The following is a 24,308-nucleotide window of genomic DNA, read 5'->3' on the forward strand; positions in this document are numbered from 1 at the left end:
TTGCCATTTATTTCACACTGGTTCACATGGATTATACTATAGTTGTATGGTGTCCTCTACTGGTGAAAAGTTGCCTTGCCTGATACACACCAGAAACGAGGGTTCATCAAGGGTTCTTTGGGAAAGGTGATGGTTCTATGTGGAACCATAATGACTCAAATAACCCTTTGAGCTCTTCAATGGTTCTTTACAGTTCACAAAAGGGTTCTTTGCTCTTTTTAGTGATAATTAAAATGTAGGTGCGCCGGCTCATTAGAATATCTCGGGGCGCGGTTTGCTCACAGCTCTTTCTGAGTGAGTGTGTCATTCCAGTTTATGAAATCTGTTCTGTTATGCTATTAAATATTGTATATGTCTATGGCCAGTGCAGTGTCTTGTGAAAGACTCACTAATGGCCTTGTGTCAATTGTGAACAGTTGACTGAATCCGTCAGTGGTTCTCAATTCTCTCCTCAGGGACCCCCAGCTGTTCCAGTGGTAGCTCACTTGATAATGCCTATAGAACTTGAACAATATAATATGTGCACATGTTGCAAATTCAATCAAGTTTGACAGGGATCACACTTACATTGTCAGAAGAAATGGTCATAGTTAAAACAACAATCTATTTGATTGAGAGACTAATGAGATGTCAACCATTTGTGGAACTTGTCCTAGTAATATGGATGGTGTCTGTCTACAAATGTATCATGCTACGAGAAAATGACTTTTTGTAGAGAGTAAATAAACGTCTGTGAATTTAACTAAACCACTTAATATTTTCATCAATACTAACAAGATGAATGTACTTTGAAAGTATTCTCTAAATCTCACTTTCTATGAACTTAGGAACCTCTTCCTGTAGCCACCGCAATCCATAGGTATCTATTTGTAATACTGGTGAGGTGACACTGCTGTCTGTGCACTACACTTTATTTATATTACGTGTGAGACACTCCACTCCTGTCCAAATGGTCTATCTTTAGTGTCCTCAACTACAGTGTCCACACTGCCACCCAACTCCAAACACTTTGACTTATAATCAAGCTAAGTTTACCTGCTATATATTGTATCTGTAGTCACCTGAGTCACAGTACAGTGTAATTCAGGACAAAGTGGCTGTTTTCGGGGCTTGAAGTTGAATGCCTCGCCCCCTGCCAGCAGTCCTATGACCCCCAGAACAATGAAGGGAAAATGAGGAGTGTTGATAGGTGGAGAGGCCAGCTGCTGCTGCTCAACCATCCTCAACATTTCTCAACCTTCCTCAGTAGAATCCAAGCCTTGTCAGTCTTAGGGCTAAATTCAAGCAAAATGACAGTACATTGTATTTTGCACAGTAGCATAGGGACATATTATCCAAGAATCCACTTTAAATTGTTTAATTGAGAGGCCTTACCGTAGCTTGTACGGCTGTTTGGAAATGAATGAATGGGAATGAACGAATGAAAGAACATGTAACATCCTTTGAAATGATTTAAAGCTACTGAGATACAGGGTAGAGCAACTGGTCAAAACAACCAATATTGGGATAATAACCATTAGCTTTGACAGCATTATCCCTCTTTAGCCACTACTAAACCAATGACAGTGTGGAGGCTGAATCATGGTAGTGGACTATAGCCCGGAACACCCCAGTTGCTTCTTTCAGTCTGTGACAGCTGTATGAGTCAGTCTCCGCATTCAGATTTGGCAGAGCTGAGATTCCTACCAACTGAGGCAGGCAGGCAGGCGGCTATATTTAGAGGGGATAGGATTAAATTGCAGTAGGCAGTGGGGGATTCAGGCTGGGAACCTTCTCTCTGCTCAGCCTTTTCTAGCCTGGACTGGGTGCCAAGAGGACCTGTGGCAACCATTTCTTCCCCTCTTCAAGCCACCAATTTTCCCCACACCATGGACCCCAAAGCCATCAAGGAGGAGCTGCGCCTCTTCCAGAGCACCTTGCTCCAGGATGGCCTCAAGGAGCTGCTGAACGAGAACAAGTTTGTGGACTGCACTCTGAAAGTGGGCGATCGGAGCTTCCCCTGCCATAAACTCATCATGGCTGCATGCAGCCCATACTTCAGAGAGATCTTCTTCTCCAAGGACGCCAAGGAGGTGGAGGCCAACAAGGAGGTGGTCCTGGACGATGTCAATCCCGCCATCTTGGACATGATCATCACGTATCTGTACTCGGCCGAGATCGACCTCACCGACGAAAATGTGCAGGACATATTTGCCGTAGCCAATCGTTTCCAGATTCCTTCAGTCTTCACCGTGTGTATTAACTATCTTCAGAAGAAGCTATCCGTGACCAACTGTCTGGCAATCTTCAGGATGGGTCTGGTCCTCAACGTGCCCAGGTTGGCGGTGTCTGCCCGTGACTACATCGCAGACCGCTTCGATATCCTCTCTAAAGACGAGGAGTTCCTCCAGCTGGCCGCTCATGAACTGTTTGCTGTCATCGGTGGTGACTCGCTCAATGTGGAGAAGGAGGAGATGGTGTTCGAAGCCCTCATGAAATGGGTCCACAACGACAAAGACAAACGTGTCCAGGTACTGGGTGACGCCTTCGAGTGCATCCGCTTCCGCCTCATGCCCGAGAAATACTTCCACGACAAAGTGGAGACAGACGAGATCATCAAGGCAGACCCGGAACTTCTGAAGAAGGTCCAGATTATCAAAGACGCGTTCCAGGGGAAACTCCCAGAGAAGAAGGACAAGGTAGCTGGGGATAAGGGGGAGGATGGTGAGGGTGGCGAGGCAGAGGACATTTTCCCAGGTTTCCTGAACGATAACCGTCGCCACGGCATGTACGTCCGCGACCTGATCCTGATGATCAACGACACGGCAGCGGTGGCGTACGACGTCAACGAGAACGAGTGTTTCCTGGCGGCCATGTCGGAACAGATCCCCCGGAACCACGTCTGCCTGACGTCACAGAAGAACCAGCTCTACCTCATCGGAGGACTGTTTGTGGACGAGGAGGACAAGGACGCTCCTCTACAATGTTACTTCTATCAGGTAACCAAGCATTCTTCATTTTTAGAGTTTTGGTCACTTCTTTTGATGGTTTCAAATCTTCTATTGGTAATATTTACCTTTCAGAATCTACGTTAGCTCCCTAAGTTACATTGAAAAAAGTCTTTGTTTGATGTTAGAATAAACTGTTTTTATTCATAATACTTATTCGTAATAGAAGAGTGCAGTCATTCATTCATTCATTCATTCATTCATTCAACCCTGTGTATTTCAGTTGGACACTCTTGCAACTGACTGGGTAGCTCTGCCCCCCATGCCTTCCCCTAGAGCTCTTTTCAACATGGGAGAGTGTGAGAACCTGCTGTTCGCTATTGCTGGAAAAGACCTCCAGAGCAACGAGTGTTTAGACTCTGTGATGTGTTATGATGTCCAGTGAGTGGATTAGCATTCAATATTTGTCATTCACTCAGTACAATAGAAAGATATAGGACTTCTCAGCGCTTCTCTCTACCATTGAACTGTGTGTTTTGACCCTCCTGTTCTGTAATGGCTTTCCCCAGGAAGATGAAGTGGAGTGAGACCAAAAAGCTTCCCCTGAAGATCCATGGCCATTCTGTGGTCTCCCATAAGGGCCTGGTGTACTGCATTGGAGGAAAGACTGATGACAAGTGCGTGTGTGTGTGTGTGTGTGTGTGTGTGTGTGTGTGTGTGTGTGTGGTCTTCTTCTATCCTCGTGGGGACCTGAATTCCCCCAAAGTCCCCACAAGGATAGCAAAACAAGGAAAATTCATGGGAAATGTCAAAGGCTATTTTTAGCTTAGGGGTTGGGTTAGGTTTAGGGGTTAAGGTTAGGATTAGACTAGGGTTAGGATTAGGGAAAATAGGATTTTGAATGAAAATCAATTTTAGGCCCCCACAACGATAGAAAATAAAGTGTGTATGTGTGTGTGCTAAAAATATGGTGTGAGCTGCAGCTTTCTGTCGTCTATCATTCTAAGACCTGAGCATGTCAGACCATAGAGCTAGAGTAGGAGTCATTATTTTCATTAGGGAACTGCACATGGTTAAGTAAACACTTATTCAAATGTGACCATAGTGAAAATAATGTGTTCTTTGGGTTACATGTGAGCAGTGGAGGCTGCTGAGGGGAGGATGGCTCATAATAATGGCTGGAATGGAGTCAATGGAATGACATCAAACACATGGAAACCATGTCTTTGATGTGTTTGATACCATTCCATTGACTTCCTATCAGCCATTACTATGAGCTGTCCTCCCCTCAACAGCCTCCACTTCATGTGAGCACGTATTGTGATACATGTCTGATTTATTGAATCCAAACCGTAACTGTAAATCCATCACAGTCTTTCTATACTGTTGCCAGAAGGACATTTCCTGAGATCTGACAACCCTGTCTATCATTCTCTCATGCAGCAAAGCCCTGAACACGATGTTTGTATACAACCACAAGCAGTCAGAGTGGAGGGAGCTGGCTGCCATGAAGACAGCCAGAGCCATGTTCGGAGCCGTCGTTCACAACGGAAAGATCGTGGTGGCCGGTGGAGTCAACGAGGAAGGCCTCACTGCTGCATCTGAAGTCTACGACTTTGGAACAAACAAGTATGCAGCATTTTCTTTGGCGATAAATCAGTTTAAGACCTTTTTACACCTTTTAATATCATTCACCATAACAATACCATTTGCTGTTTCTGGAGGGTAACGTTATCAGTCATCTTGAGTCAGGATGGCCTTAATTATAAAGAGTCCCCCTGACGCCATCCCTAATCACCTTGTTTCGCAGATGGGAGACGTTCACAGACTTTCCCCAGGAGAGGAGCTCAGTGAACCTGCTGAGCAGTGAGGGGTCCCTGTATGCCGTGGGGGGCTTCACCATCATCCAGAATGACAACAAGGAGGTGGTCCCCGCAGAGGTCACAGATGTTTGGCAGTAAGTCCCCTCTTTTAATGTTATTATGTTATCAACCAGGATTTGAACCAAGGTCTTCTTCATAAATACAACAGGACTGTGTTAACCCATTATGCTAAAGCCTAGGCAGTAACTCAGTGAGCTAACACAAGTTCACATTGTTCAGCCCTGTTTGATGTGGGTTTGTTATTTGAGATGGCTTACATTTCCATTCCTGTGAACAAAAAAGTAGAACATATTCATCTTAGTTCAATTATAATAATTTGTTATATAAATGTATGATAATAAATAAAGGTAAAGCTAAATGAAAAAAGGAAGAGGACCCTACTTGGTCAGTGGTACTGTACAAACAATCAACGTCGCTCTGGATAAGAGCGTCAGCTAAATGACGTAAATGTCTTGGTCATCACTGTATCTTCCTTTTCCCTGTGTTAGGTACGAGGAGGACAAGAAGGAATGGAGCGGGATGCTGAGGGAGATGCGTTACGCCGCTGGCTCCTCCTGCGTATCCATGCGCCTCAATGCTGCCAAGATGCCCAAACTCTAGACCCTCGCTGCCCCGTCATGATTCCCCATGATGCCCTCTGTCTGCCCGGATTACCACCGTCTTCTCTTGGTAGTCTTTCCACTTCAGTAATAGAGGGGGTGTCACCGTCACATGATAACTCAAATCTGGACTCTTGTGTTGAGTTTCTTTTTGTCTCTTTATGATCTCAGGGGATTTTCGGTACAATAAAAACATCTACTTTGCGTCAGTGAAGACTGCATCAGTATATTAGTTTCCCTCTCTATAGAGTAACCCACAATGTGTATTTAGCTAGCTTTTTTGTAAAATAAACATTTGTTCAAAAACTACTGTTATGGTTGATTTGAATTTGGAGTAAGTTAAGTTTAGTTTAAACTACTGTCTGTCCATAGCAAACATGTTTTACTAGAACTAGATTCAGGTCGAGATATGGTAAATAAGGAAATTAAATATAGGTGTGAGCTGGTTGGTATAGTAAAAACTAACAGGTTAAACACCAACTCATTGGCAGGTTTAAACAACTGTCCTGCATTATGCGTACACAATGTACACTACAGTATGTGTCATACCAACACTGTAGATCCCAGTAGATTCCCACAGTAAGTTTGACATACAGGAGGTCGATCTCCGTTACCCACAGTGGTGGAAAAAGTACCCTATTGTCATACCTTAGTAAAAGTATAAATCACTTCAAATTCCTTATATTATGCAAACCAGATGGTATAATTCTCTTTCTTTGTTATTTACAGATAGCCAGTGGCACTTTCCAAAACTCTGAAATAATTTACAAACAAAGCATTTGGGTTTTCGTGAGTCCGCCAGAGCAGAGGCAGTAGGGATGACTAGGGATGTTCTCGTGATAAGTGTGTGAATTTGACCATTTTCCTGTCCTGCTAAGCATTCAAAATGTAATGAGTAATTTTGGGTGGCAGGGAAAATGTATGGAGTAAAAAGTGTATTATGTTCTTGTAGGAATGCAGTGAAGGTAAAGTTATCAAAAATATAAATAGTAAAGTACAGATACCCACAAAAACTACTTAAGTAGTACTTTAAAGTATTTCTACTTAAGTACTTTACACCCCTGGGGACCCAGAACTGGAAATCTCTATGTTACGTAGTCTGTCCTAGAGATGAAATGTAGGTGAATATTACACCAACACTCTAGAAACAATTCACATGAATTTTAGGAGCATATTTTGTGCTATTGTAAATGTGGGCATTTTCACTAGATCATAACTATCTCGTTATACCCTTTACATTCATGATTTGAACTTGCACTGTAACATTACCTATTGTCTTACCTTAATAGAAAATTACACAAGTAAAAGACTCCAGTAAAATACTACTTTTTAAAAGTTCTCATTTGCAACTGCGACCTGGCCAAGATAAAGCAAAGCAGTTTGACACATACAACAACACAGAGTTACACATGGAATAAACAAACATACAATCAATAATACAGTAGAAAAATCTATAAACAGCATGTGCAAATGAGGTAGGATAAGAGAGGTAAGGCAATAAATAGGCCATGGTGGCAAAGTAATTACAATATAGCAATTAAACACTGGAATGGTAGGGTGTGCAGAAGATGAATGTGCAAGTAGAGATACTGGGGTGCAAAGGAGCAAGATAAATAAATAAATACAGTATTGGGATGAGGTACATTGGATGGGCTATTTACAGATGAGCTATGTACAGGTGCAATGATCTGTGAGCTGCTCTGACAGCTGGTGCTTAAAGCTAGTGAGGGAGGTAAGAGTCTCCAGCTTCAGAGATTTTTGCAGTTTGTTCCAGTCATTGGCAGCAGAGAACTGGAAGGAGAGGCGGCCAAAGGAAGAATTAGCTTTGGGGATGACCAGTGAGATATACCTGCTGGAGGGCATGCTACGGGTGGGTGCTGCTATGGTGACCTGTGAGCTGAGATAAGGCGGGGCTTTACCTAGCAGAGACTTGTAGGTGACCTGGAGCCAGTGGGTTTGGCGACGAGTATGAAGTGAGGGCCAGCCAACGAGAGCATACAGGTCGCAGTGGTGGGTAGTATATGGGGCTTTGGTGACAAAACGGATGGCACTGTGATAGACTGCATCCAATTTGTTGAGTAGAGTGTTGGAGGCTATTTTGTAAATGACGTCGCCGAAGTCGAGGATCGGTAGGATGGTCAGTTTTACCAGGGTATGTTTGACAGCATGAGTGAAGGATGCTTTGTTGCGAAATAGTAAGCCTATTCTAGATTTAATTTTGGATTGGAGATGTTTAATGTGAGTCTGGAAGGAGAGTTTACAGTCTAACCAGACACTTAGGTATTTGTAGTTGTCCACATATTCTAAGTCAGAACCGTCCAGAGTAGTGAAGAGCATGCATTTAGTTTTAGTTGCATTTAAGAGCAGTTGGAGGTCACGGAAGGAGTGTTGTATGGCATTAAAGCTCATCTGGAGGTTAGTTAACACACTGTCCAAAGAAGGGCCAGAGGTATACAGAATGGTGTCGTCTGCGTAGAGGTGGATCAAAGAATCACCAGCAGCGAGAGCGACATCATTGATGTATACAGAGAAGAGAGTCGGCCCGAGAATTGAACCCTGTAGCACCCCCATTGAGACTGCCAGAGGTATGGACAACAGGCCCTCCGATTTGACATACTGAACTCTATCGGAGAAGTAGTTGGTGAACCAAACGAGGCAATCATTTGAGAAACCAAGGCTGTTGAGTCTGCCAATAAGAATGTTGTGATTGACAGAGTCGAAAGCCTTAGCCAGGTCGATGAATACGGCTGCACAGTATTGTCTCTTATCGATGGCAGTTATGATATCGTTTAGGACCTTGAGCGTGGCTGAGGTGCACCCATGACCAGCTCTGAAACCAGATTGCATAGCGGAGAAGGTACGGTGAGATTCGAAATGGTCGGTAATCTGTTTGTTAACTTGGCTTTCAAAGTCCTTAGAAAGACAGGGTAGGATAGATATAGGTCTATAACAGTTTGGGTTTAGAGTGTCTCCCCTTTGAAGAGGGGGATGACCGCAGAAGTTTTCCAATCTATGGGAATCTCAGACAATACGAAAGAGAGGTTGAACAGGCTAGTAATAGGAGTTGCAACAATTTCGGCAGATAATTTTAGAAAGAGAGGGTCCAGCTTGTCTAGCCCGGCTGATTTGTAGGGGTCCAGATTTTGCAGCCCTTTTAGAACATCAGCTATCTGGATTTGGGTGAAGGAGAAGTGGGGGAGATTTGGGCAAGTTGCTGTGGGGAGTGCAGGGCTGTTGACCGGGGTAGGGGTAGCCAGGTGGAAAGCATGGCCAGCCGTAGAAAAATGCTTATTGAAATTATTGTGGATTTATCGGTAGTGACAGTGTTTCCTTGCCTCAGTGCTTGAGAAAAAGTGTAAAGGTATTTGGTTTTAAATATACTTAAGTATCAAAAGTGTATGTCATTTCAAATTCCTTATATTAAGCAAACCAGAAGGCACAATCCTCTTTCTTTTTTATTTACGGATAGCCAGTGGCACTCTCCAACAGATCAGAGGCAGTAGAGATGACCAGGGATGTTCTCTTGATAAGTGTGTGAATTGGACCATTTTCCTGTCATGCTAAGCATTCAAAATGTAATGTAAAAAGAGTAAAAAGTGTATTATTTTCTTTAGGAATGGAGTGAAGTAAAAGTTTTCAAAAATATAAATAGTAAAGTACAGATACCCCCAAAAACGACTTCAGTAAAAATATTTCAAAGTACTACTTAAGTACTTTACACCCCTAGTAACCGAGAACTGGAAATCCCTATGTTACGTAGTCTGTCCTAGAGAGTAAATGTAGGTGAACTTTACACCAAAACTCTAGAAACAAATTCCACATTCACCACAAAGAATTTTAGGAGCATATGTTGTACTATTGTAAATGCGGGCATTTTCATTAGATCATAACTACCTCTAAATACCCTTTACATTCATGATTTGAACTTGCACTGTAACATTACTAAATACTTATAACCACCACAGATTTTGACCGTTTTCACCGGCATCCATTTCTAGTTCACTAATGTCTGTCATTAACATGTATCAAGCATATCAACCTGCAGGCTGATGCCAAATGCAGGACATGTGACATCATAGTACAGTACAGTAACACTAAACCACTAGAACTGAGGGGGAATAGCAGCTCAATGTACTCCACGCTATTCCTCCCTTTATTTAACTGCTGCACAGGAATGATGTACTGTACCCATAGTGAAGAGGAAGTAGTACTGTACTTCCCGTATATTTTCAATAATTTCATGTCAAATACAGCTGAAATAGGATGTGAATGATTTTTTCATAAGGGTTCTATGCAGAAGTCAATGAGGTAACGCCCAACAAAGGCACAGTGCGTGACATGCTTGTGTTTTCCTGTAGTGGGGGCCAGACAGTGCTGTAGGAGGTTAAAGTAGCTGAAAGGAGGGACTAGAGGTGGCTGATGTATAAGAGAGAGGAGGAGGAAAGTCTCAGACAGGATATCGATGACTGAGGGAACAGCACTGACTGACTGACTGACTGACTGACTGACTGACTGACTGTAAGTTGCCATATCCCTAACTGTATCTCTAGCCCTGTTTACACCTGGTGCTAACATGCGTCTTTTGTCCTGATGTTATCCATATTCTGAATGTGCCCACATTGTAGCCATTGCATCTACACACAGTATTAAAATGTGTCTCTTATCCATCCACTGTGTCTGCATTGTGACCAGATTCACTGGTGCCTCCCAGTATGCAGATTATTTGACAGATGTTCTTTCAAAATAATATGTATTTATTTATTTTAAGACATGGTGTTACCTGTCAATGATTATAGAGACCGGTATAATAATGATTTAAATTATTTGACGATCCAGATTGTTTATACTTGATTGATAATATCCAAATACACTGGGTCCCTGACTACCTCTGGAGGTGGTCAGGAAGATCTGATCATGATCAGATCACAATGCATCTTTTAATCGTCTACACCTGTCTAAAAATGTGGGCACAATCAAAATATGGACAAGACCAGGACAAAGGACGCATGTTTGAACCAGGTATAAATGGGGCTTCTGACTCAATGTGTATAGTTAAAAGAAACTCTAAGGATGATTTTTTAAATTCTAGTCTAGCGTTGATCATACTTACTAGGTGGCTCCACATGTTACAGTATTTTCTGAAAGGAAGAATACATGAAGTGCTGAGTAAAAAAGTAAGGAACAAGATGAGAAGGAATAATCAGACCTGAGGTGTAAACTTTGCACTGGCATGGTGTGGATTTTTTTGTTTGTGTAAGCTGCCAGACAATCCTGAGACTGTCTCACACCTTTTGTGATAATGGGAGGAGAGGGAAGTAGAAAGGGTAATTTTTCATTAGTATTTTTATGTTAGTAGAAGAAGTTTAGAAGTTGAAATTCTTAGAGGCTAGTGTTGAAAAATGGAGGGTAAGTGACTGTATTAGAAATAGTAGTAGTAGTAGTAGTAGTAGTAGTAGCAGTATTAGTAGTAGTAGCAGTAGTAGTTGCAGTAGTAGTAGCAGTAGTAGTAGTAGCACTAGCGGTAGCATTAGTAGCAGTAGCAGTAGTAGTAGCAGTAGTAGTAGTAGTAGTACTAGCAGTAGCATTAGTAGCAGTTGCAGTTGTAGTAGTAGTAGTAGTTGCAGTAGTAGTAGTAGTAGCACTAGCAGTAGCATCAGTAGCAGTAGTAGTAGCAGTATTAGTAGTAGTAGTAGCACTAGCAGTAGCAAAGAACAAATACCCCCAAAAACTACTTAAGTAGTACTTAAAATAATTTTTAATTAAGTACTTTACACCCCTGGTAACCCAGCACTGGAAATCTCTATGTTACGCTGTCTGTCCTAGATATGAAATGTAGGTGAACTTTACACCAAAAAAATGAAAAAATAAATCCACATTCACCACATGAATTTTAGGAGCATATGTTGTACTATTGTAAATGCGGGCATTTTCACTAGATCATAACTACCTCTAAATACCCTTTACATTCATGATTTGAACTTGCACTGTAACATTACTAAATACTTATAACCACCACAGATTTTGACCGTTTTCACCGGCATCCATTTCTAGTTCACTAATGTCTGTCATTAACATGTATCAAGCATATCAACCTGCAGGCTGATGCCAAATGCAGGACATGTGACATCATAGTACAGTACAGTAACACTAAACCACTAGAACTGAGGGGGAATAGCAGCTCAATGTACTCCACGCTATTCCTCCCTTTATTTAACTGCTGCACAGGAATGATGTACTGTACCCATAGTGAAGAGGAAGTAGTACTGTACTTCCCGTATATTTTCAATAATTTCATGTCAAATACAGCTGAAATAGGATGTGAATGATTTTTTCATAAGGGTTCTATGCAGAAGTCAATGAGGTAACGCCCAACAAAGGCACAGTGCGTGACATGCTTGTGTTTTCCTGTAGTGGGGGCCAGACAGTGCTGTAGGAGGTTAAAGTAGCTGAAAGGAGGGACTAGAGGTGGCTGATGTATAAGAGAGAGGAGGAGGAAAGTCTCAGACAGGATATCGATGACTGAGGGAACAGCACTGACTGACTGACTGACTGACTGACTGACTGACTGACTGACTGTAAGTTGCCATATCCCTAACTGTATCTCTAGCCTTGTTTACACCTGGTGCTAACATGCGTCTTTTGTCCTGATGTTATCCATATTCTGAATGTGCCCACATTGTAGCCATTGCATCTACACACAGTATTAAAATGTGTCTCTTATCCATCCACTGTGTCTGCATTGTGACCAGATTCACTGGTGCCTCCCAGTATGCAGATTATTTGACAGATATTCTTTCAAAATAATATGTATTTATTTATTTTAAGACATGGTGTTACCTGTCAATGATTATAGAGACCGGTATAATAATGATTTAAATTATTTGACCATCCAGATTGTTTATACTTGATTGATAATATCCAAATACACTGGGTCCCTGACTACCTCTGGAGGTGGTCAGGAAGATCTGATCATGATCAGATCACAATGCATCTTTTAATCGTCTACACCTGTCTAAAAATGTGGGCACAATCAGAATATGGACAAGACCAGGACAAAGGACGCATGTTAGAACCAGGTATAAATGGGGCTTCTGACTCAATGTGTATTGTTCAAAGAAACTCTAAGGATGATTTTTAAAATTCTAGTCTAGCGTTGATCATACTTACTAGGTGGCTCCACATGTCATAGTATTTTCTGAAAGGAAGAATACATGAAGTGCTGAGTGAAAAAGTAAGGAACAAGATGAGAAGGAATAATCAGACCTGAGATGTAAACTTTCCACTGGCATGGTGTGGATTTTTTTGTTTGTGTAAGCTGCCAGACAATCCTGAGACTGTCTCACACCTTTTGTGATAATGAGACCAGAGGGAACTAGAAATGATCATTTTGAATTAGTATTAGTATAATAAGTTTAGAAGTTGAATTGTTAGAGGCTAGTGTTGAGAAGGTGAGGGTAAGTGACTGTTTTAGAAATAGTAGTTGTAGTAGTAGCAGCAGTAGCAGTACTAGTAGTAGTAATAGTAGTACAACTAGTAGTAGCAGTAGCAGTAGTAGTAGTAGTAGTAGCACTAGCAGTGTAGCAGAAGTAGTAGTAGTAGTAGCACTAGCAGTGTAGCAGAAGTAGTAGTAGTAGTACTAGTAGTAGTAGCAGTAGTAGTAGTAGTAATAGTAGTACAACTAGTAGTAGCAGTAGTAGTAGCAGAAGTAGTAGGAGCAGTAGTAGTAGTAGTAGTAGTAGCAGTAGCAATAGTAGTAGTAGCAGTAGTAGTAGCAGAAGTAGTAGGAGCAGTAGAAGTAGTAGTAGTAGTAGTAGAAGTAGAAGTAGTAGTAGCAGTAGCAGTACTAGTAGTAGTAGCAGTAGTAGTAGTAGCAGAAGCAGTATTAGAAGTAGTAATAGTAATAGTAATAGTGTTGACTGTGGTAGAAGTAGGCCTAAAAGCAGTGATAGTTACTGTTGGTGGGTTCTACAGTCCTGGATAGTTTCATCAAAATTTTAAGTGTGCCTTGAATTCTAAATAAATCACAGACAGTGTCACCGGCAAAGCACCCCCCACACCATCACACCACCTCCTCCATGCTTCACGGCGGAAACAATACATGCCGAGATCATCCGTTCACCTATTCTGCATCTCACAAAGACACGGGGTTGGAAAAATACATCTGAAATGTGGACTCATCAGACCAAAGGACAGATTTCCACCGGTCTAATGTCCATTGCTCGTGTTTCTTGGCCCAAGCAAGTCTCTTATTATTATTGGTGTCCTTTAGTAGTGGTTTCTTTGCAGATATTTGACCATGAACATCTGATTCACACAGTCTCCTCTGAACAGTTGATGTTTAGATGTGTCTGTTACTTGAACTCTTTGAAGTATTTATTTGGGCTGGTAACTAATGAACTTATCCTCTGCAGCAGAGGTAACTCTGGGTCTTCCTTTCCTGAGGCGGCCCTCATGAGAGCCAGTTTCATCATAGTGCTTGATGGTTTTTGTGACTGCACTTGAAGAAACTTTAAAAGTTCTTGACATTTTCCAATTGAATGACCTTCATTTCTTAAAGAAATGATGGACTGTCGTTTCTCTTTGCCTTTTTGAGGTGTTTTTGACATTAACTTGTACTCGGGCTTTTGCCAAATAGGGCTATCTTCTGTTTACCACCTCTACCTTGTCACACACAACTATTTGGCTCAAACGCATTAAGAAGGAAAGAAATACCCCAATGAACTTTTAATAAGGCACACCTGAAATGCATTCCAGGTGACTACCTCATGAAGCTAGTTGAGAGAATGCCAAGAGTGTGCAAAGCTGTCAAAGTGTGGCTAATTTGAAGAATCTGAAATATAAAATGTATTTTGATTTGTTTAACACTTTTTTGGTTACTACATGATTCCATGTGTTATTTAATAGTGTTGATGTCTTCACAATTATTCTACAATGTAGAAAATAGTAAAATAAAGAAAAACCCTTGAATGAGTAGGTGTGTCCAAACTTTTGACTGGTATTGTATATAATTATATAACTGTCTGTCTCTACTTGGGTTCCTCTTCTAGGCCTATAACAACACTCACATCACGGTCATGTCTAGCATCATCTACGGCGGGAACAAATCCGACGATAACTGCACCAACGTGGACAACCTAATGAAACACTACTACCTGCCCGTCATGTACAGTGTCATTTTCGTTGTGGGGCTGCTGGGTAATGTCACCGCCATCGCCATCTACCTGGCCAAGCTACGACCCTGGAAGTCCAGCAGTATCATTAAGTTCAACCTGGCGTTGACGGATCTTCTGTATGTTCTGAGTCTGCCTTTCATGGTCTACTACTACAACAACGGTGAATCCTGGAACCTGGGCGACTTCATGTGTCGCTTTCTGCGTTTCGGGTCCCAGTTTAACCTATATGGTAGAATACTGTTTCTCACCTGTTTGGCTGTGTTTCGATATGTCGTGGCGGCACATCCTGTGAGGGCGGCGCAGGTGCAGCAGAAGAGGTGGGGTATCTTGGCATGCGCTGCGGTCTGGGCTATAGCCGTGGTAGAGATCGTGCCCATGCTCACCATGATCACCATGGAGACTAAAAACAACAAGACCCACTGTTTGGACTTTGCTAGCGGCGACCTGGCTGTCCTGTTGTGGTACGGTTGGCTGCTGACCGTGCTGGGCTACCTGCTGCCCCTGGTGGTGGTGGTGGTGTGTTACGCCGGTGTGGTCCATAAACTAGCCACGGGGCCCTACACCCACAACCCTCCCCGGGTGCGGGCACGCTGCCTCAACGTACTGATCCTGGTGGTGTTCGTGGTATGCTTCCTGCCGTACCACGTCCTGAGGATCCTAAGAGTAGACACCAGGAGGAAGCCTGAGTCGTCATGTATGCTGGTGCACTGGGTCCATATCGCTTATATCCTGTCCAGGCCCATAGCGGGGTTCAACACCTTCTTTAACCTGGCTCTGTAGCCCCTGGTGGACCAAGTTCAGGACTCACCTCAAACTCAGCCTGGCTGTCGTCAGTAAGTCCAGTAACACAGCTTCAGCCGAAAGGCCAGCAGCCACGGCATGAAATAAGGACATGAGATATAATCCAGTGTTCTGTTTCATTCTGTGTGGACATTACTATCATGGCAATATATTGTCCTACAATATTCGATATACTGTACTGTGATCCTGTAAATAGAAAACCTTTTATCAGATTTTATTATACGCCAACATGAGGTTTACAACATTGATGTGGTTTCTATAAAAATATTACGTACTTGTAATGAGTGACTTTATATCTACTGTATAGTCTAATTGATATTGCCGTATCACTTCATTATAAATAAATGTTTAACAATCAACATTTAACAATCCAATATCCGTCTCATGCCTCAGTGGGTATTTGATGCATTGTTCTGGCATGACTTGAGAGAGAGAAACAAGAACATGATACACTTGGCCCAGGACCAGATACATGTCAATATGATTAAGACACCAAATGTTTTCACTTCTATACCCAGTGTTGGCACTCTCTCAGGTGTGTATTTTTCACCTACTTAACGCAAGCAACAATGAAATTAGAGTCTAGGAACGAGAAACACGTTGGCTAGGGGCGAAAAGGAGTGGCTGGGCAGAAAGATTTCCTGACGTTAAGTGACGTCTGTTTTGCATCTTAAATTATCGAGAATCACAGAACCACTTCCTAATAAGTAAACTGACAATAAACTGTATAATCCTGCTTTTCCTCTGAAGGCTATTTACTATAATACATTATTCATCCAATTTCATTTCAACTCATTTCATCAATTGATAGTATCAAATAGCTAACAAACTAGTGTCAGATTAGTGGTGCTTAAATGTTTATTTGAGGCTGTACTATCTGAATCCCACATCAAAGGGTGGTAATGTCCACTGTCCACCCTACCTTGTGGGAGCCCAGACCTCACTTCAGACTCAAAGCTGAAAGCAAGTATCTAATGCAAAGAAACACTTGAGTGAACCCGCTGACAGTAAAAAAGACCTCTGTACAGTATCTTGCTACCATAACACTATGAGAACAATAAAGACGAGTGATAGGCTAGGATGGAAACTTGAATATGAATATAAATGAGTAGGCCTATGTGTGTTACAAGTTCCTCCTGTCTCTAGCTGCAATTGATTGTTGGCTTTTGTTTCTTGTCAACCTTTCAATCTCTCCCTCTACCGTTCCAGTAAACATTGTTGAAAAGCTCCTTATGTAGGGAAGATAAGATTTTGAATGGAAGTACATTTTAGGTCCCCTCGACAATAGAAAATGACGTTTTTGTGTGTGTGTGTGTGTGTGCGTGCGTGCGTGCGTTTTGCTAAAGATATGGTGTGAGCTGCAGCTGTTTAGTCTATCATTCTAAGATCTGAGCATGCTAGACCATAGAGCAAGTGTAGAAGTCCTTATTTTCATTATGGAACTACATATGGTTAAGTAAACAGTTATTCAAACGTGACCATAGTGAAAATAATGTAATGTGTTCATGTGAGCAGTGGAGGCTGCTGAGGGGAGGATGGCTCATAATAATGGCAGGAATGGAGTCAATGGAAAGGTATCAAATACCATTACTATGAGCTGTCCTCCCCTCAACAGCCTCCACTTCATGTGAGCACGTATTGTGATACATGTCTCATTTATTGAATCCAAACCGTAACTGTAAATCCATCACAGTCTTTCTATACTGTTGCCAGAAGGACATTTCCTGAGATCTGACAACCCTGTCTATCATTCTCTCATGCAGCAAAGCCCTGAACACGATGTTTGTATACAACCACAAGCAGTCAGAGTGGAGGGAGCTGGCTGCCATGAAGACAGCCAGAGCCATGTTCGGAGCTGTCGTTCACAACGGAAAGATCGTGGTGGCCGGTGGAGTCAACGAGGAAGGCCTCACTGCTGCATCTGAAGTCTACGACTTTGGAACAAACAAGTATGCAGCATTTTCTTTGGCGATAAATCAGTTTAAGACCTTTTTACACCTTTTAATATCATTCACCATAACAATACCATTTGCTGTTTCTGGAGGGTAAACGTTATCAGTCATCTTGAGTCAGGATGGCCTTAATTATAAAGAGTCCCCCTGACGCCATCCCTAATCACCTTGTTTCGCAGATGGGAGACGTTCACAGACTTTCCCCAGGAGAGGAGCTCAGTGAACCTGCTGAGCAGTGAGGGGTCCCTGTATGCCGTGGGGGGCTTCACCATCATCCAGAATGACAACAAGGAGGTGGTCCCCGCAGAGGTCACAGATGTTTGGCAGTAAGTCCCCTCTTTTAATGTTATTATGTTATCAACCAGGATTTGAACCAAGGTCTTCTTCATAAATACAACAGGACTGTGTTAACCCATTATGCTAAAGCCTAGGCAGTAACTCAGTGAGCTAACACAAGTTCACATTGTTCAGCCCTGTTTGATGTGGGTTTGTTATTTGAGATGGCTTACATTTCCATTCCTGTGAACAAAAAAGTAGAACATATTCATCTTAGTTCAATTATAATAATTTGTTATATAAATGTATGATAATAAATAAAGGTAAAGCTAAATGAAAAAAGAAAGAGGACCCTACTTGGTCAGTGGTACTGTACAAACAATCAACGTCGCTCTGGATAAGAGCGTCAGCTAAATTACGTAAATGTCTTGGTCATCACTGTATCTTCCTTTTCCCTGTGTTAGGTACGAGGAGGACAAGAAGGAATGGAGCGGGATGCTGAGGGAGATGCGTTACGCCGCTGGCTCCTCCTGCGTATCCATGCGCCTCAATGCTGCCAAGATGCCCAAACTCTAGACCCTCGCTGCCCCGTCATGATTCCCCATGATGCCCTCTGTCTGCCCGGATTACCACCGTCTTCTCTTGGTAGTCTTTCCACTTCAGTAATAGAGGGGGTGTCACCGTCACATGATAACTCAAATCTGGACTCTTGTGTTGAGTTTCTTTTTGTCTCTTTATGATCTCAGGGGATTTTCGGTACAATAAAAACATCTACTTTGCGTCAGTGAAGACTGCATCAGTATATTAGTTTCCCTCTCTATAGAGTAACCCACAATGTGTATTTAGCTAGCTTTTTTGTAAAATAAACATTTGTTCAAAAACTACTGTTATGGTTGATTTGAATTTGGAGTAAGTTAAGTTTAGTTTAAACTACTGTCTGTCCATAGCAAACATGTTTTACTAGAACTAGATTCAGGTCGAGATATGGTAAATAAGGAAATTAAATATAGGTGTGAGCTGGTTGGTATAGTAAAAACTAACAGGTTAAACACCAACTCATTGGCAGGTTTAAACAACTGTCCTGCATTATGCGTACACAATGTACACTACAGTATGTGTCATACCAACACTGTAGATCCCAGTAGATTCCCACAGTAAGTTTGACATACAGGAGGTCGATCTCCGTTACCCACAGTGGTGGAAAAAGTACCCTATTGTCATACCTTAGTAAAAGTATAAATCACTTCAAATTCCTTATATTACGCAAACCAGATGGTATAATTCTCTTTCTTTGTTATTTACAGATAGCCAGTGGCACTTTCCAAAACTCTGAAATAATTTACAAACAAAGCATTTGGGTTTTCGTGAGTCCGCCAGAGCAGAGGCAGTAGGGATGACTAGGGATGTTCTCGTGATAAGTGTGTGAATTTGACCATTTTCCTGTCCTGCTAAGCATTCAAAATGTAATGAGTAATTTTGGGTGGCAGGGAAAATGTATGGAGTAAAAAGTGTATTATGTTCTTGTAGGAATGCAGTGAAGGTAAAGTTATCAAAAATATAAATAGTAAAGTACAGATACCCACAAAAACTACTTAAGTAGTACTTTAAAGTATTTCTACTTAAGTACTTTACACCCCTGGGGACCCAGAACTGGAAATCTCTATGTTACGTAGTCTGTCCTAGAGATGAAATGTAGGTGAATATTACACCAACACTCTAGAAACAATTCACATGAATTTTAGGAGCATATTTTGTGCTATTGTAAATGTGGGCATTTTCACTAGATCATAACTATCTCGTTATACCCTTTACATTCATGATTTGAACTTGCACTGTAACATTACCTATTGTCTTACCTTAATAGAAAATTACACAAGTAAAAGACTCCAGTAAAATACTACTTTTTAAAAGTTCTCATTTGCAACTGCGACCTGGCCAAGATAAAGCAAAGCAGTTTGACACATACAACAACACAGAGTTACACATGGAATAAACAAACATACAATCAATAATACAGTAGAAAAATCTATAAACAGCATGTGCAAATGAGGTAGGATAAGAGAGGTAAGGCAATAAATAGGCCATGGTGGCAAAGTAATTACAATATAGCAATTAAACACTGGAATGGTAGGGTGTGCAGAAGATGAATGTGCAAGTAGAGATACTGGGGTGCAAAGGAGCAAGATAAATAAATAAATACAGTATTGGGATGAGGTACATTGGATGGGCTATTTACAGATGAGCTATGTACAGGTGCAATGATCTGTGAGCTGCTCTGACAGCTGGTGCTTAAAGCTAGTGAGGGAGGTAAGAGTCTCCAGCTTCAGAGATTTTTGCAGTTCGTTCCAGTCATTGGCAGCAGAGAACTGGAAGGAGAGGCGGCCAAAGGAAGAATTAGCTTTGGGGATGACCAGTGAGATATACCTGCTGGAGGGCATGCTACGGGTGGGTGCTGCTATGGTGACCTGTGAGCTGAGATAAGGCGGGGCTTTACCTAGCAGAGACTTGTAGGTGACCTGGAGCCAGTGGGTTTGGCGACGAGTATGAAGTGAGGGCCAGCCAACGAGAGCATACAGGTCGCAGTGGTGGGTAGTATATGGGGCTTTGGTGACAAAACGGATGGCACTGTGATAGACTGCATCCAATTTGTTGAGTAGAGTGTTGGAGGCTATTTTGTAAATGACGTCGCCGAAGTCGAGGATCGGTAGGATGGTCAGTTTTACCAGGGTATGTTTGACAGCATGAGTGAAGGATGCTTTGTTGCGAAATAGTAAGCCTATTCTAGATTTAATTTTGGATTGGAGATGTTTAATGTGAGTCTGGAAGGAGAGTTTACAGTCTAACCAGACACTTAGGTATTTGTAGTTGTCCACATATTCTAAGTCAGAACCGTCCAGAGTAGTGAAGAGCATGCATTTAGTTTTAGTTGCATTTAAGAGCAGTTGGAGGTCACGGAAGGAGTGTTGTATGGCATTAAAGCTCATCTGGAGGTTAGTTAACACACTGTCCAAAGAAGGGCCAGAGGTATACAGAATGGTGTCGTCTGCGTAGAGGTGGATCAAAGAATCACCAGCAGCGAGAGCGACATCATTGATGTATACAGAGAAGAGAGTCGGCCCGAGAATTGAACCCTGTAGCACCCCCATTGAGACTGCCAGAGGTATGGACAACAGGCCCTCCGATTTGACATACTGAACTCTATCGGAGAAGTAGTTGGTGAACCAAACGAGGCAATCATTTGAGAAACCAAGGCTGTTGAGTCTGCCAATAAGAATGTTGTGATTGACAGAGTCGAAAGCCTTAGCCAGGTCGATGAATACGGCTGCACAGTATTGTCTCTTATCGATGGCAGTTATGATATCGTTTAGGACCTTGAGCGTGGCTGAGGTGCACCCATGACCAGCTCTGAAACCAGATTGCATAGCGGAGAAGGTACGGTGAGATTCGAAATGGTCGGTAATCTGTTTGTTAACTTGGCTTTCAAAGTCCTTAGAAAGACAGGGTAGGATAGATATAGGTCTATAACAGTTTGGGTTTAGAGTGTCTCCCCTTTGAAGAGGGGGATGACCGCAGAAGTTTTCCAATCTATGGGAATCTCAGACAATACGAAAGAGAGGTTGAACAGGCTAGTAATAGGAGTTGCAACAATTTCGGCAGATAATTTTAGAAAGAGAGGGTCCAGCTTGTCTAGCCCGGCTGATTTGTAGGGGTCCAGATTTTGCAGCCCTTTTAGAACATCAGCTATCTGGATTTGGGTGAAGGAGAAGTGGGGGAGATTTGGGCAAGTTGCTGTGGGGAGTGCAGGGCTGTTGACCGGGGTAGGGGTAGCCAGGTGGAAAGCATGGCCAGCCGTAGAAAAATGCTTATTGAAATTATTGTGGATTTATCGGTAGTGACAGTGTTTCCTTGCCTCAGTGCTTGAGAAAAAGTGTAAAGGTATTTGGTTTTAAATATACTTAAGTATCAAAAGTGTATGTCATTTCAAATTCCTTATATTAAGCAAACCAGAAGGCACAATCCTCTTTCTTTTTTATTTACGGATAGCCAGTGGCACTCTCCAACAGATCAGAGGCAGTAGAGATGACCAGGGATGTTCTCTTGATAAGTGTGTGAATTGGACCATTTTCCTGTCATGCTAAGCATTCAAAATGTAATGTAAAAAGAGTAAAAAGTGTATTATTTTCTTTAGGAATGGAGTGAAGTAAAAGTTTTCAAAAATATAAATAGTAAAGTACAGATACCCCCAAAAACGACTTCAGTAAAAATATTTCAAAGTACTACTTAAGTACTTTACACCCCTAGTAACCGAGAACTGGAAATCCCTATGTTACGTAGTCTGTCCTAGAGAGTAAATGTAGGTGAACTTTACACCAAAACTCTAGAAACAAATTCCACATTCACCACAAAGAATTTTAGGAGCATATGTTGTACTATTGTAAATGCGGGCATTTTCATTAGATCATAACTACCTCTAAATACCCTTTACATTCATGATTTGAACTTGCACTGTAACATTACTAAATACTTATAACCACCACAGATTTTGACCGTTTTCACCGGCATCCATTTCTAGTTCACTAATGTCTGTCATTAACATGTATCAAGCATATCAACCTGCAGGCTGATGCCAAATGCAGGACATGTGACATCATAGTACAGTACAGTAACACTAAACCACTAGAACTGAGGGGGAATAGCAGCTCAATGTACTCCACGCTATTCCTCCCTTTATTTAACTGCTGCACAGGAATGATGTACTGTACCCATAGTGAAGAGGAAGTAGTACTGTACTTCCCGTATATTTTCAATAATTTCATGTCAAATACAGCTGAAATAGGATGTGAATGATTTTTTCATAAGGGTTCTATGCAGAAGTCAATGAGGTAACGCCCAACAAAGGCACAGTGCGTGACATGCTTGTGTTTTCCTGTAGTGGGGGCCAGACAGTGCTGTAGGAGGTTAAAGTAGCTGAAAGGAGGGACTAGAGGTGGCTGATGTATAAGAGAGAGGAGGAGGAAAGTCTCAGACAGGATATCGATGACTGAGGGAACAGCACTGACTGACTGACTGACTGACTGACTGACTGACTGACTGACTGACTGACTGACTGACTGTAAGTTGCCATATCCCTAACTGTATCTCTAGCCTTGTTTACACCTGGTGCTAACATGCGTCTTTTGTCCTGATGTTATCCATATTCTGAATGTGCCCACATTGTAGCCATTGCATCTACACACAGTATTAAAATGTGTCTCTTATCCATCCACTGTGTCTGCATTGTGACCAGATTCACTGGTGCCTCCCAGTATGCAGATTATTTGACAGATATTCTTTCAAAATAATATGTATTTATTTATTTTAAGACATGGTGTTACCTGTCAATGATTATAGAGACCGGTATAATAATGATTTAAATTATTTGACCATCCAGATTGTTTATACTTGATTGATAATATCCAAATACACTGGGTCCCTGACTACCTCTGGAGGTGGTCAGGAAGATCTGATCATGATCAGATCACAATGCATCTTTTAATCGTCTACACCTGTCTAAAAATGTGGGCACAATCAGAATATGGACAAGACCAGGACAAAGGACGCATGTTAGAACCAGGTATAAATGGGGCTTCTGACTCAATGTGTATTGTTCAAAGAAACTCTAAGGATGATTTTTAAAATTCTAGTCTAGCGTTGATCATACTTACTAGGTGGCTCCACATGTCATAGTATTTTCTGAAAGGAAGAATACATGAAGTGCTGAGTGAAAAAGTAAGGAACAAGATGAGAAGGAATAATCAGACCTGAGATGTAAACTTTCCACTGGCATGGTGTGGATTTTTTTGTTTGTGTAAGCTGCCAGACAATCCTGAGACTGTCTCACACCTTTTGTGATAATGAGACCAGAGGGAACTAGAAATGATCATTTTGAATTAGTATTAGTATAATAAGTTTAGAAGTTGAATTGTTAGAGGCTAGTGTTGAGAAGGTGAGGGTAAGTGACTGTTTTAGAAATAGTAGTTGTAGTAGTAGCAGCAGTAGCAGTACTAGTAGTAGTAATAGTAGTACAACTAGTAGTAGCAGTAGCAGTAGTAGTAGTAGTAGTAGCACTAGCAGTGTAGCAGAAGTAGTAGTAGTAGTAGCACTAGCAGTGTAGCAGAAGTAGTAGTAGTAGTACTAGTAGTAGTAGCAGTAGTAGTAGTAGTAATAGTAGTACAACTAGTAGTAGCAGTAGTAGTAGCAGAAGTAGTAGGAGCAGTAGTAGTAGTAGTAGTAGTAGCAGTAGCAATAGTAGTAGTAGCAGTAGTAGTAGCAGAAGTAGTAGGAGCAGTAGAAGTAGTAGTAGTAGAAGTAGTAGTAGCAGTAGCAGTACTAGTAGTAGTAGCAGTAGTAGTAGCAGAAGCAGTATTAGAAGTAGTAATAGTAATAGTAATAGTGTTGACTGTGGTAGAAGTAGGCCTAAAAGCAGTGATAGTTACTGTTGGTGGGTTCTACAGTCCTGGATAGTTTCATCAAAATTTTAAGTGTGCCTTGAATTCTAAATAAATCACAGACAGTGTCACCGGCAAAGCACCCCCCACACCATCACACCACCTCCTCCATGCTTCACGGCGGAAACAATACATGCCGAGATCATCCGTTCACCTATTCTGCATCTCACAAAGACACGGGGTTGGAAAAATACATCTGAAATGTGGAC

The 24,308-nt window shown here is 41.8% G+C and overlaps 3 protein-coding genes across 3 annotated transcripts; all 3 read left to right on the forward strand.

Moving 5' to 3' along the window:
• Positions 1 to 1,738: 1,738 nt before the first annotated feature.
• On the forward strand, positions 1,739 to 5,718 carry LOC106575334 (kelch-like protein 41b). The gene is made up of 6 exons (XM_045698910.2): positions 1,739 to 2,978; positions 3,211 to 3,368; positions 3,497 to 3,604; positions 4,371 to 4,556; positions 4,738 to 4,884; positions 5,299 to 5,718. Exons 1-6 carry the CDS (start codon positions 1,869 to 1,871, stop codon positions 5,408 to 5,410), a joined length of 1,821 nt encoding a protein of 606 aa, XP_045554866.1. The 5' UTR covers positions 1,739 to 1,868; the 3' UTR covers positions 5,411 to 5,718.
• Positions 5,719 to 14,483: 8,765 nt separating this feature from the next.
• LOC106575335 (2-oxoglutarate receptor 1) lies at positions 14,484 to 15,362 on the forward strand. The gene has a single exon (XM_014151819.3). The coding sequence runs from the start codon at positions 14,484 to 14,486 to the stop codon at positions 15,360 to 15,362; it is 879 nt and encodes a 292-aa protein (XP_014007294.2).
• A 1,777-nt stretch (positions 15,363 to 17,139) lies between these two features.
• On the forward strand, positions 17,140 to 18,495 carry LOC106575310 (kelch-like protein 41b). The gene is made up of 3 exons (XM_045698591.2): positions 17,140 to 17,332; positions 17,515 to 17,661; positions 18,076 to 18,495. Exons 1-3 carry the CDS (start codon positions 17,163 to 17,165, stop codon positions 18,185 to 18,187), a joined length of 429 nt encoding a protein of 142 aa, XP_045554547.1. The 5' UTR covers positions 17,140 to 17,162; the 3' UTR covers positions 18,188 to 18,495.
• Positions 18,496 to 24,308: the final 5,813 nt, after the last annotated feature.

Source organism: Salmo salar, chromosome 17 (genome assembly GCF_965601325.2).
Source record: "Salmo salar chromosome 17, fSalSal1, whole genome shotgun sequence".
Lineage (NCBI taxonomy): Eukaryota > Metazoa > Chordata > Actinopteri > Salmoniformes > Salmonidae > Salmo > Salmo salar.

Excerpts from the sequence above, each read along its gene's own strand:
- LOC106575334 (XM_045698910.2), top strand. The coding sequence starts at position 1,869 with ATGGACCCCAAAGCCATCAAGGAGGAGCTGCGCCTCTTCCAGAGCACC. Across the intron at positions 2,979-3,210 it reads TACAATGTTACTTCTATCAG|TTGGACACTCTTGCAACTGA; the intron begins GTAACCAAGCAT and ends TGTGTATTTCAG. Across the intron at positions 3,605-4,370 it reads GGAGGAAAGACTGATGACAA|CAAAGCCCTGAACACGATGT; the intron begins GTGCGTGTGTGT and ends TCTCTCATGCAG.
- LOC106575335 (XM_014151819.3), top strand. The coding sequence starts at position 14,484 with ATGTCTAGCATCATCTACGGCGGGAACAAATCCGACGATAACTGCACC.
- LOC106575310 (XM_045698591.2), top strand. The coding sequence starts at position 17,163 with ATGTTTGTATACAACCACAAGCAGTCAGAGTGGAGGGAGCTGGCTGCC. Across the intron at positions 17,333-17,514 it reads TACGACTTTGGAACAAACAA|ATGGGAGACGTTCACAGACT; the intron begins GTATGCAGCATT and ends CTTGTTTCGCAG. Across the intron at positions 17,662-18,075 it reads GAGGTCACAGATGTTTGGCA|GTACGAGGAGGACAAGAAGG; the intron begins GTAAGTCCCCTC and ends TCCCTGTGTTAG.